The sequence below is a fragment of the Danio rerio genome, chromosome 18 (genome assembly GCF_052040795.2).
Source record: "Danio rerio strain M-AB ecotype USA chromosome 18, GRCz13ab, whole genome shotgun sequence".
In the NCBI taxonomy this organism is placed as follows: Eukaryota; Metazoa; Chordata; class Actinopteri; order Cypriniformes; family Danionidae; genus Danio; species Danio rerio.
The window spans coordinates 22,407,325-22,420,185 of NC_141038.1; the positions used below are offsets into that span (position 1 = coordinate 22,407,325).

General features: G+C 37.3%; 1 protein-coding gene across 2 annotated transcripts in view; it reads right to left on the reverse strand.

The window, feature by feature from the left end:
• Window positions 1-5,461: 5,461 nt before the first annotated feature.
• The window catches only part of igf1ra (insulin-like growth factor 1a receptor), a 168,190-nt gene continuing 160,790 nt past the window's right edge, over window positions 5,462-12,861 (reverse strand). The window contains exon 22 of one of the 2 annotated variants that reach the window (XM_087291453.1): window positions 5,462-7,198. In XM_087291453.1, the coding sequence (XP_087147579.1) occupies window positions 6,697-7,198 (502 nt within the window). In that variant the 3' untranslated portion in view covers window positions 5,462-6,696. 2 annotated transcript variants of the gene reach the window in all.

The window sequence follows — 12,861 nt, forward strand, 5'->3', positions numbered from 1 at the left end:
CAGTTTTATGTTATATTTTGACTCCTGTTACTCAGCGATGTTTAAACTTCAGTCATTTTACGTTTTAGATAAGATTGCAAACATGTATTGTTCATTTGATACTGAACCTTTAATTGTTATTTATTGGGGATTTACAAAGCATAAATAGTCCTTACTTTAGATTAGGACATAAAACTGGAGTTAATAAAGCATTTATTAACATACAAATAAACTATCAGTATACGCCTGAGTAATGCTGATTTGAAATGTTGATTTGAATAGTTTATTAATCATTTACTAACGCATTCTGAGTGATCTTTAAAAAACCCAACTACCGGTACTCTTAAATACAAACAATTTGTAAATAATGCCATACTTATAGTCATGAAAAATTAATCAGTAACAAGGTAAAAAAGAATAATTATTAAGCACATTTAAATGTGCTTTTAAGTCAAGAATGCAGCATTTGTAGCTGCAATTATAAACTGCTTACTAATACCTATTAATGTAGTTAATGCTAAACAAACAATGAATTTCTTTTTTGCTAATGCTAAATAGATGATTCATAGAGTGTAGTTATTATAAAGTGTTACTGGTGTTGGCTCTCCTAAACCTTTATTAAAGAAGCTGTTTCACTGATTTCAACTGGAGTCGTGAAGAAGAACATTTAATGGAAAAGAAAACACTGATAGCAACTACAGTATGAACAGTTTTATCTCTAAATCATTGATGATGAAAGCATTGTGAATTTGATATTTTATAGGAGTATTTCTAGAGTATTGCGGTGTAGCACACAGGTAGAAAACATTGATGATAACAATGTTATTAGTGAAGTTAAAATAAGTGAGACAGGACACAGACATTCAGACTCATTCATATTTTAATTCAAAATTTAAGAAAAAAAAAGAAAATACATGAAAATTCTTCAGATATACATTAAGCCAATGGCATGTAAAAAGTCTACTATCTCAACTGGAGGTGAGGAAAAAATGAAAAACAGGAGGCCTTAGATACATAACTTACAAAAAGACGAGAGTACCAGCCAAGCCGTTTTAACCATCAGTTTCTACCAATCAATGCAATGACACAGAGATTTTTATTTACCCTCCTTTTCTTCTTTTTTGTGTGAAAGGAAAATCATAAAAATGTTATTAAACTCTTCAGTACAGTAGATCAAGGCCCCTTTTGAAATTTGTCGGAATGCCAAGCAAAAACATTAGTGCCTGGGAAATGATGTCTGTGAAACCTCAAGCTCATTATTGCAATTAAAATGCATACATGCATCTTTTCTAAACCTGAGGTTTTGCATCATGAAAAAACATAATAAACGATAAGAGTTTTTATGATAGTTGAACAAAAAAGTCTTTCAGTCAATCTACCTTCAGGTTTGCAAAGAACTTGCATCTTAATAATCTACTTCTACTGTAAACTTGTCTCTTTTTATCTTAAATTCTAGTCATGTCTCTCTCTGTGTCATGACTACCCGTAATCTACTGGACATCGCTGTCCTATTTGTGTTTACGTATATATGCGTTGTGTAGATCTGTAACCTACTGGTAACTAAGGAAACCTTGGCAGCATTCAATGAAAACTGACATTCACTTTTGCAACAGGCCAATGCTTTTGTCCATTATTCATTACAGAAAGAAAAAAAAAAGAACAGAAATAAATAGTGATATCTATTATCTTCCCATTATAAACACATCAAAATCTTAATCACTACATCTACATGTGATACACTCCCACCCATATACATACGCAACAATACAAGCACAAGGGCTTTTATAGATTGGTTATTTCGACCGTTTTGTACCACACAGAATAATACTCTTTTCTAACAATGTGCCTCTCAGCATCCCGACCAGATCTCTTCCAACGAGCGTCCTTATTTGCAACCCCTGGAGTTCAAAAGATTCAAAATATCCGTCGTTTTAAGTGCCATGAAACAGAACGACCAGGGGTTGTAAGACCACGGCCATTTTGCATTGTAATCGTCTGACCCATCTGTTTTTAGCGGTTGTTTGGAGAGAGAAATCCCGTTGCTTAGAACCACCACCTACCCAATGCTATTGGCAAGACTATTTGTAGTCTTTGTAAAGCAGCATGTTGTCAGCAGCAGTAGAAAAGAGAGGCAAACCGCAGCCCTTTCTCTCTCTGGAGAACAATGTCGATAAGTACGATGACAACAATCGGCTCTTTATATATGGTACTCGCTAGACATGTGGAGTGATTCTGACCAAACAAATCAGTTGAAATTTTTTCCTGCTAGATTTTTTATTTTATGAGAAAGGGAAAAAATCCACTGGTTTGTTATGAAATCCACATTATGCATTGAATTGCTAGAAGCTTTGGCCAACAATGGTGCTTATGAATCAGGTAGTTATCGGTGTACAGACATACTGACAGATGCAGGACAGCGGTGTTGGGAAGCAGAACGATCTCTGTTTATGCTGCAAATAGAGTCCCTAATGAAGCTAATCAAAGCTTTAATAGGCAGTTCACCCGAAAAATAAAGATTGCTGTTCATTTATTCACACTTTGGTCATCCAACATGTTGGTGATTTGTGATCCTGGACCACATAAAACAGACACAACTGTCAATTTTTGGAAAATGGTATAAATTTATGGATATATGCATTATCTGACAGTTGAATAAAGCAATATTTAATAAGTGAATCTGAAGAATAAAAAAAAAATCTAAATACTGAGAAAATCAAGTTTAAAATTGTCCAAATTAATTTCTTAGGAACAGATATAATCAAAATCTTTGTTATGATAAATTTAAAATTAGGAAATTTACAAAATGTGATATTTACCTAATATTATCAGGATTTTTTTGGCTCAAAAGAAAAATGTACATTGTATTTTTTGCCAAACTCTGTAACATAAGATTTTCTTTAGTAGAACTTTTAGAAATGTAATTGAATCGTGGTCCTTGGTGATTCATAAAATCCAAGTCGACCGGTACGTTTAAGAGTAAATCCCAAAAACATGTTGTGTATGAAATGAATCAATCCTGCTATTCTACAAAAAAACACAACATTAATTACAAAATTATTACTTTTAATCCTTGGTTAATGGTCCTGAGCATTTTCATGACAGGCCAATGTTGTAAATACCAGTTCCTTGCACAGACCCCTTGTCTTTGTAAGACCCTAATGTAAATCAACAGCAAGTGAGATTTTCTTGGGTGAACATCCCATTAAGTATTGCATTAGGTTATTTTAATACACTGTAAAACCCAATATGTTTAGGTAACTCAAACCATTTGAGGAAAACGATTGCAACAAACCATTTAAGTTTAAAAACTAATCCATTTAATGGATTAAACAAAGCAATTTGAGCACAGTAAAACCCAATAAACGAAGAGAACTCAAACCAAATCAGTACTGTAAAACCCAGTAAGTTAAGGCAACTCAAACTGTTTGAGGAAACCGATTGCTACAAACCATTTGAGTTTTAAAAAATCTATTCGAGTTCTGTGAACTTACTCTATTTAAGTTGAAGTATTGAAGTATTTAATTAACTGATTACCTTCAACACTGAGTTCAAAACTCTTCAAATGATTAGAAATAACTTTCAGTAGGTTTTTACTTAACTACACTCATTTCATTTAATAACGTTGACTGTTGGGTTTTACAGTGTAACAGCATCATATCTAGATATAAATCGTGTGTTCTTGTTGGCTGAACTCTCCTTCTTCCAATCCTCTACACCACATCTGCAGTTTATAATGAAGTTTTCCCATATAAATGTTCTGGATTATATTTCACACAACTTGTTTTAGTTCTGCTGCAACCATTTTGAAGACTAAACCCCTTTTTTGGGGGGATGAAGACTTCCAATGACAATATCTTATTCATCTATATCAAATTTGCTAGCATACATGTGACTAGGTGTTTGCTCTCCAAAAGATTTATTATAAAAAAGCTGTTTCATTGATTTTAATTGGAATATTTAATATAAAAGAAAAACACGGATAGCAAAGAACTATCTTTTATCTCTAAAACCATGATGATTAAAGCAGTGTGAATTAGACATTTAGTAAAGTATTGCGGTGTGATTGAGAGCAGCGGGAGCAGTTTTGTGTATGTGATAAGGGACGCAATAGACACACCATTAGAAATCCCACAGACATGTCAGTTCACACCATAACTTCCTCTCTCTCTCTTTCTCTCTCCATTCCTGGGAGCTTGTGCTCTGTGGTGCTTAAAGTATTTTTAAATTAGAGACATGACAGAGGATGATAAGGTGCCCTCTACAGAAAAAAAGCGAGATGTATTTTATCATTTCATATACTTACACACTTAAAATAAAAGAGAATGAGGTAGATAGATGCTGAAGGAAATTTAAAAAACAAAACAAAGAAAGTCCCCCAGTCATGACATCATGGAAAAATGCATCTAGAATTCAGAATTTGCACTAAATCATAAGGGCATTTATACAGTGATTTCAACTGGTATCACGAACATAAAGAGAATAAAAATAAATACCCCTCCAAAGGGGGGAAAAAACCTTCTAAGACAGGATAAGTCCTGGGTAACATTCTCAAACAAACATGGAGAAATCCTTCAAAACAAAACTTTTTTTTTAAAGCCAACTAGCCAGGGAAACCTACTGTATTATTTAGCATTCTCTGAATAAACCGATCGCTTTGCTGATATAGAACCTGCTCTTATTTGGTTACCGGTGACGATTCATCACAGATTTATAAAAATCGAGGTGAGTTGTGCGAGACGCCAAAGCAAAGATCATGACCGTCTCTTTGTATGTTTTTTTTGTTACAGGCTGGTTGGGGTAGAGTATGTGAGACAAGTTAAGACAATCTAATTAGCCCTGTTAGTTGCTATTCTTTACATGAATGGGTTACAAAAATATCTATGAAGGTAAAGAAATGTAAATGAAGCCATCTATTTAAGAGACTTAAGCATGGACATTGACATACTGTACGGTTTACTACACTGTAAGGTGAGGCCAGCAACTTAAAAACTCCAAGGTGGAATCAGCAATGATGAGAATGTCTGGAGAAGAAAACCATGACATTAACCTGAGATTGAGCTGCACCTCATGAGGAGGCGCAATGGTAGACAACTGTATCAAGGGTGCCTAAAGTTCACATGCAGAGCTAAGAGTCTGTTGTAACTAATAATAATAATAATAATATTACAGAGAAATATTAAAAAAACACAAGGCAATGGACAAGTGGCAATGCAGACAACCTCTCAGGGAGAAAAAATAAAAATAAATTGCTATTCACTTTTTTGTTCTTTTTTTTGTTTGTTTTTTTCTGCAAGAAGAGTAAAAAGCATAAGAAAATGGACTGTAGTGGAGATATCATAAAATATTAAACCTGAAGGATTTCTTTAATATATATATATATATATATATATATATATATATATATATATATATATATATATATATATATATATATATATATATATATATATAAACACCCACAAAAGAAAAAAAAATAGCAGCTTCTTTCTGTACAGACAAAGAGGTGAACATCAGAACCGTAAAAAAGTTATCAAAAGTGACTCAAACCAATGATTTGTGTGTAAATGATCTTGTGGTCTAACATAGAACTGTAAGACCCTTCTTAGAATCATATGAATTGTACAGAGAGACTAATGACTAGTCTAAAAAAATACCTGCTGTGTACGATGCCTCACTCGTCTCACAAAACAGATGAAGTCAAAACAGATGAAGCCCCTGTAATCAGTCTGCTTCATGACCGAGTCGATCCCTTTTAATTCACATCCGTCTCTCCGCGGCGCGCCGATCTCTTCACCTTCACGACTAGCGTTGCGCTCTTTTCTTTTGACTAGAGACATCGCTCTTAAAGAGGCTCAGCTCACAGATGGTGCGTGCAGCAGGAACTGCCATGCAATAGTCAGAGATCAGAGCCGTATAAAAAGGGGAACGATTTACAAACTCAAGCTGATTGTAAAAGATGAGGTGCAGAAATCCCTATCAAAGACAGTATGAGAGTTTAGTCCCTCGATTGCGCCACTCCAAAGTGCAACCCTAAAAAGTCGGCTGTGGATGGGGGTTTTGTAATGATAAATATATTTCTGTCTGTGTTTTCAGAAAAAAAGGAAATTTGATTTGGCAAAAATTTGGCAGTTTTTAAAAAAAGCCCACCTCACTCTGTAACAAACACCCTTGAAGTATATGAAGTTGAAGGGTGGATTAACCAGTAACATGAGCAATCACTCACTGAGAACAAGCGATTGCAGCAGATCCAGTCTCTGCGCTTTCTTGAAGAGAAATGTGATGACAGACAGTCTTAGAGGAAGAAATGTTCTTGCGCTGAGGAGGGGAATGTGTAGTTTTGTAGAAAAACACACTCGTATGCACCCTTAAAGTGTTCACGGGCTGGGCTTGCTGGCTAGTCTCTCTTGTGTTACAATAAACTGGCAGCTTTTCTTCCTTTAGAAACGTTTTTTGTGGAAGCCAGGGCCCTCCAGTGTGGTGGTTTGTTCGGAAATCTTAAATATTGCAAGAGTTATTGGAGGCTTTTTTCTTTCAACTGCCCAAACCGTCCTCCGTCATTCTAAATCATTTGAACTGAATGACTTCCAGGCAGGACACCATCCATCTGGTTGTCGACTCCATGGTCGGCGCTGGGTTTTGACTCCTCGAGAATGAAAGAAAAAACACATACGACCATGTAGACAAAGGGAGGAGGGAAATGTGTGTACCCTGTGATGATCAGCAGGCCGAGGACTGAGGCAGTGGCAGCGCTCGCTCGTTCTTCCTCCCGCCGTTCATGTGTGCGTAAGGCTGCGTCTCGTCAAACGCCGGCCCCAGCAGCACCACTGGTCCATTTGCCGCTACCTGTCCTGAGTGCTTATCCAGAGCCAGGCCTGGAGAGGCTGAGGATGAGGGCGGAGAGGTGGAGGGGGTCTGTGCAGACCCAAGCGGCGTCCCAGGCCCCTGCGCTGGGGAGAGCGGCTGCGGGCTCTGGGATTGAATTCCTGTGTTCCCCTGAGAAGAGGGGGCCAATGTGGATGCAGGATCCAGCGGGACGTTCTCCATGTTCTCCACCTCCATGTCCAGTTCCTCAGTATCGGGTGGCTTGTTCTCCTCACTGTAGAAAAAGCTAACCTCCCGGAAAGGAGGCTCCAGTTCCTCTTTTATGCTGTTGATGATCTCCAGGAAAGATGGCCGCATCTTAGGGTTATACTGCCAGCACATGCGCATTAGCTCAAACCTGTAGGGCAGATACAGAACACATAGAGCGTTATGATATAGATTTAGTCACGTGTGAGTTAAGAAAAGTGTCCTACGCTAATCATAAACATTTAATTAGACTGTACTGGATGTAATGCAATAAACTGGCTGTCTACCACAAAATGCACACTAATAGACAGCTTACTCTTAAGGGGGTCACACACCGGATGCGCCACTCGGCGATGCGCCATGCTATGCCACGCAGTGCTGTTCATTTTAGAATTCTAAACATAGATTTTTTCTTTTTTTACATGTTTATTTAAGGTTATCAAAATAATTGTACAATGTGCTTTTACAGACACTCAAAGGCAGGTTTTACAAAAAATGTGCAATGGGTTGTAGAAATTATAGTAATCCTTAAAAATAAGCCAGCAGACAGATGGAGGTAAGGGGAAAAAAAGGGAAACATCATACCTATAAGTATCAATATTGGTGCACAATTAGTCATATAGTCTCTGGAAAGGCACACAAAACTAAATATATATTTTCCTAATCATAGCACATTCCTATAATATAAACATGTGATAAAAAAAGAATATTAGAACACAACAAAAGAAAATTTGAAAAACAACAACAAAAGTAACAAATAAATAACACAAGACCCTTCCCTAAACCTCTGACAAACCTCCTCCACAAAAAAATTAAACAAACGAAACCATTTCTCTCACATGTTAGGGCAGGTGATCTATAAAAGGAGATCATATATTTTGAAAACTCTGAAACTATGTTTGAAACTATGTTATCATTAAGCACAGCTGCAAGCCTCCTGTGGGGCAAAACTGCAAAAATCTCTCTGTACCATTGTGTCACAGTGGGGGGACTGTTTTGTATTCATCTAATAAGGATGCGTTTTCTTGCCACAAGTAGCAGTTTATCAAACAATGTTTAACCTTTTGTGTCAAGGGTCATTGACAATGCTTGTGTTTTAGAGGGAGTGCCAAAAGAAAAAGACTGGGATCTTTTTTTTAATTTGATCTTAAAAATCGTGCTAATTTCATACGCAACAAAGTTCCAGAATCTTGAAATGAGTTTGCTCTTCCAGAAGCAATGAAAGTATGTCCCAAGCTCTGTATGACACTTAACACAAAGAGCTGGTATAAACAGAGATTTTTATCCTGGTACATACACTGGTGTCGCAGGTCGGTGGCTGTCCAAGGCGCCCAGCTACAACTCGGGACACTTCATATTTCTGCTGTGCCACAGAGCGCCATCTAATTAGTTTCCTTTTAAATAACATGATATTGTGCATGGGGCAGCGCAGCGGGTTGCGATGTTGTCTCACAGCAAGAAGGTCACTGGTTTGGGTCTCGGCTTGCTCAATTTGCATTTCTGTGTGGAGTTTGCGTGTTCTCCCCATGTTCGCATGGGTTTCCTCCAGGTGCTCCGGTTTCCAGCACAGTCCTAGTGAACTGGGTAGGCTAAATTGTCTGTAGTGTATGTGTGTGAATGAGAGTGTATGGGTGTTTTCCTGAGATGGGTTGCAGCTGGAAGGGCATCTGCTGCATAAAACATATGCTTTGTAAATTAGCGGTTCATTCTGCTGTGGCGACTTCTGATTAATTGAGGGACTAAGCCAAAAAGAAAATGAATGAGAATGTGCGTGTCTGGTGTGCAATACCTCTAACTGTCATGAGCGCATCGTGGTGCGTCTGTTGTGCGATCCCCTTTTAGGAGTCAGTTCATTTTAGTAAATCAGAAAAATTCAATGTAGCAAGAACACGTTACTCCTTTGAGCCATTTCAGTAGTAGACAATGTGATAAGGATATTCAGATTCTCTTGTTGTTTTTAGTGAATAAAAAAGATTAAACTACACTTTTGAGCCAGTTCATTTTCAGGAATACACAGTCTAAACAGTGTTATCAGTTTCAAATCACTCTTTTGAGACAGTTCTTTTTAGTAAATCAAATACACACAGTTCAAGTCATAATTATTAGACCACCTTTGATTTTTTTTTTCCTTTTTTAAATATTTCCCAAATGATGTTTAACAGAGCCAGGAATTATTCACACTATGTCTGATGATATTTTTCCTTTTGGAGAAAGTCTTATTTGTTTTATTTTGACTAGAATAAAAGCAGTTTTTAATTTTTTAAACACAATTTTTTAGGGACAAAATTATTAGCCCCTTTAAGCTATATATATTTTTTGCGATAGTGTACTGAACAAACCATCATTATACAATAACTTGCCTAATTATCCTAACCTGCCTAGTTAACCTGATTAAGACCTTTAAAAGTCACATTAAGCTTTATAGAAATGTCTTGAAAAATATCTAGTCAAATATTATTCACTGTCATCATGGCAAAGGTAAAATAAATCAGTTATTAGAAATGAATTATTAAGAAATTAGTTTAAAACAATCTCCCTGTTAAACAAAAATTGGGGGAAAAAATAAACAGGGGGCTGATAATTCAAGGAGACTAATAATTCTGATGTAAACTGCATCTCCTTAGAGCCCAGTGTGACCAGTTAAAAAAAACAGCAATGTTTTGAAGTCTGTATTGAAATATTATTAACTAAAACTACTCAGAATTGCTTTTTGTAGTTTTGTAATAAATCTCAAATAAAGAAATAACACTGAAAAACTTGAATACAATTTAAAAGTGTTGCCTTGACCCTAGCTAAGGTTAGAATTATTAAAATGTCAAATTAAAGTTAAACAGAATCATTTAATAAAATAACAAAAGCTAAAGCATAACACCAAAATCAAAAAATGTAACAATAAATGAATATTCAAAATGTTAAAGGGGCAAATTAGGTGACATTTCTCTCTTTATATAACTAATATGATCATTTAAAATGCAATTCATATTTTATAACATGTACAAATCTGATATACTGCAGTGCAAACAGCATTATAATGTCTATGAACTCCTGGTGTTTGGCACTCATCAACAGGTGGCAGTGTTCACTAGAGCTGGAGCAGAGCAGAGCAGACTGTTGTTGAAAACACAGCTTCTAGAACATTTTGTGGTTGGACAGTACACTACGCCAGCACTACTGTCCTAAACACTCCATAAACCTGTCTCATGTAAACAGCTGGGAACACACAAGCAGCAGCAAAAAAAGAAGAAAAAAATCCAAAACAAAAATAAAAATCACCAAACCCATTATCACAACAGTTTGGTGTGGTACTGTTCCACCACATCATGGTAAAATGCACAAACAAGCTAAGAATAGCGTCAGCTCTCACTGGCCCACTGAAATACATTTTCAGTGACCTCCAGCCGCAGGTTCAGAGTGGAGCTTCTCAGCACAAAACACACAGGCAAAGACATTCCACAGTATCAAATACTGCACCAGAGCTTTCTCTGACGAATGTTAGGCGCTAACGGAAAGTTACACTGTTCTGTGGGTTAACCTCCTCAGCCATTGCTTAAAAACAAAGTATTTTTTTTTCTGGACAGAGGCCTGGCGTACGTGAGTAACCTGCCTGTTTTGCGTTGGTTGGAGCACAAATTCATAGCAGAGTCCATCTGTCATGACTCACTGAAGCAAATTCAATCCCAATCAGAAAACGTGATAAATCCTGCCCTGCTGTTTGCACTGATCTCTTTTCCAAAACCCACCGAGCTACTGTCCTGCCTTCTAAAGCAGATCCTGACTGAAAAGACAGCTCACAACTTACTGATATTCAGAGTGGAGTGATCTACATAAGTAAACATCTCCAAAAATAGCACTTGTGGAAAACTGCATTCAATATCAATACCAAAAAAGTTTTACGTTAGCATGTTGCTAAGCTAAAGGTGCTAAAGGTGAGATATACAGCACTAGCCATAAAACAAACATCACCCTATTTTGACTACCTTTGGTACTTCTCTTATGTTTAATAATTCACATATTTCTTGATCATACATGTTATTTCATCAAGCTTGAATTCTCACAATGGTTTCTAGGACTGTCTGTTCTTTAAAAGATACAGTACGTGCAATGCTACTAACTTTAAACAGAAAATACATTTATAATACAAAAGATTTCTATTTAAAATGAATATAATACATTTTATTATAATAAATACATATTATTATATTAATCCAATATAATACAATGTTTCACAGTACTGGCTTGGGGCTGGAAGGGCATCCGCTGTGCAAAACATGTACGGTAATAGTTGGCGGTTCATTCCGCTGTGGTGACCCCTGATAAATAAGGGACTATAAGCTAAAGAAAAAAAGGCCATTGGATTACAGTGAACTCATTGTCATATTCAAGAAACCAGTCTGAGATGATTTGCGCTTTATGACAAGGTGTGTTATCCTGCTGGAAGTAGCCATCAGAAGATGGATACACTGTGGTCATAAAGGGATGGATATGGTCAGCAAAGATACTCAGGTAGGCTGTGGCATGGACACGATGCTCAATTGGTACTAATTGGCCCAAAGTGTGCCAAGAAAATATCCTCCACACCCTTTCACCATCACCACCACCAGACTGAACCGTTGATACAAGGCAGGATGGATCTAAGCTTTCATGTTGCCAAATTTGGACCCGACCATCCGAATGTCACAGCAGAAATTGAGACTGATCAGACCAGGCAATGTTTTTCAAATCTTCTATTCTGCAATTTTGGTGAGCCTGTGCCTCCTCAGTTTCCTGTTCTTAGCTGACAGGAGTGGCACCCGGTGTGGTGTTCTGCTGCTGTAGCCCATCTGCCTCAAAGTGTTGTGTGCTCAGAGATGCTCTCCTGCATACCTTGGTTGTAACGAATGGTTATTTAAGTTACTGTTGCCTTTCTTTTAGCTGGAACTAGTCTGGCTATTCTCCTCTGACATCAACAAGGCATTTGCGCCCACAGAACTGCCGCTCACTGGACATTTTCTCTTTTTTGGACCATTCTCAGTAAACCCTCGAGATGGTTGTGCGTGAAAATCCCAGTATCTCAGTTTCTGAAATACTCAGACCAGCCCGTCTGGCACCAACAACCATGCCATCTTCAAAGTCACTTCTTCCCCATTCTGATGCTCAGTTTGAACTGCAGCAGATAGTCTTGACCATGTCTACATGCCTAAATGCATTAAGTTGCTTCCATGTGATTGGCTGATTAGAAATTTGCGTTAATGAACAGTTGGACAGGTGTACCTAATAAAGTGCCCAGCCAGTGTACAGAGGTTATTACTAAAAATTGTAATCCTTTCAAATAAATGCAGCATTCTCTTTAGATGATAATGTCTGACACCTAGATAGACAACATACTAGATTTTGAAAGTCAGCTTCATAAAGGACAATGATGAAGCAAGAAATCTGTATGCCTTTTTATAATCCTAAAACAACAACACAGTGTCATGATAGTACAATTCATACACTTAAAGAATAGAGAAACAACAAGCTCTACAAAATGTACTAGCAAACCATTCAAGGATCAGCATTCTGCACACTATTTCTGATTCCCTGCCCTTGTACTTGATCCAAGCGTTGCTTAAATTCTCATGATATCACAAAAATGTGAGCGACATTCTGACTTGATGATGTTTAGCTGAGAGCTGTGATGAGATACAGATGACAGACTCTGAGCACCTAGATGTGCAGCGCAGCACAGCACACACTCGGGCCTCCTCTCTCGTGCAATCAGGACATCTCGCCGTGGCTGCCATGGAAACCCGGGGTTTGTGTTTCCATAACAGTCGAGACAAGAACGAGAGACTG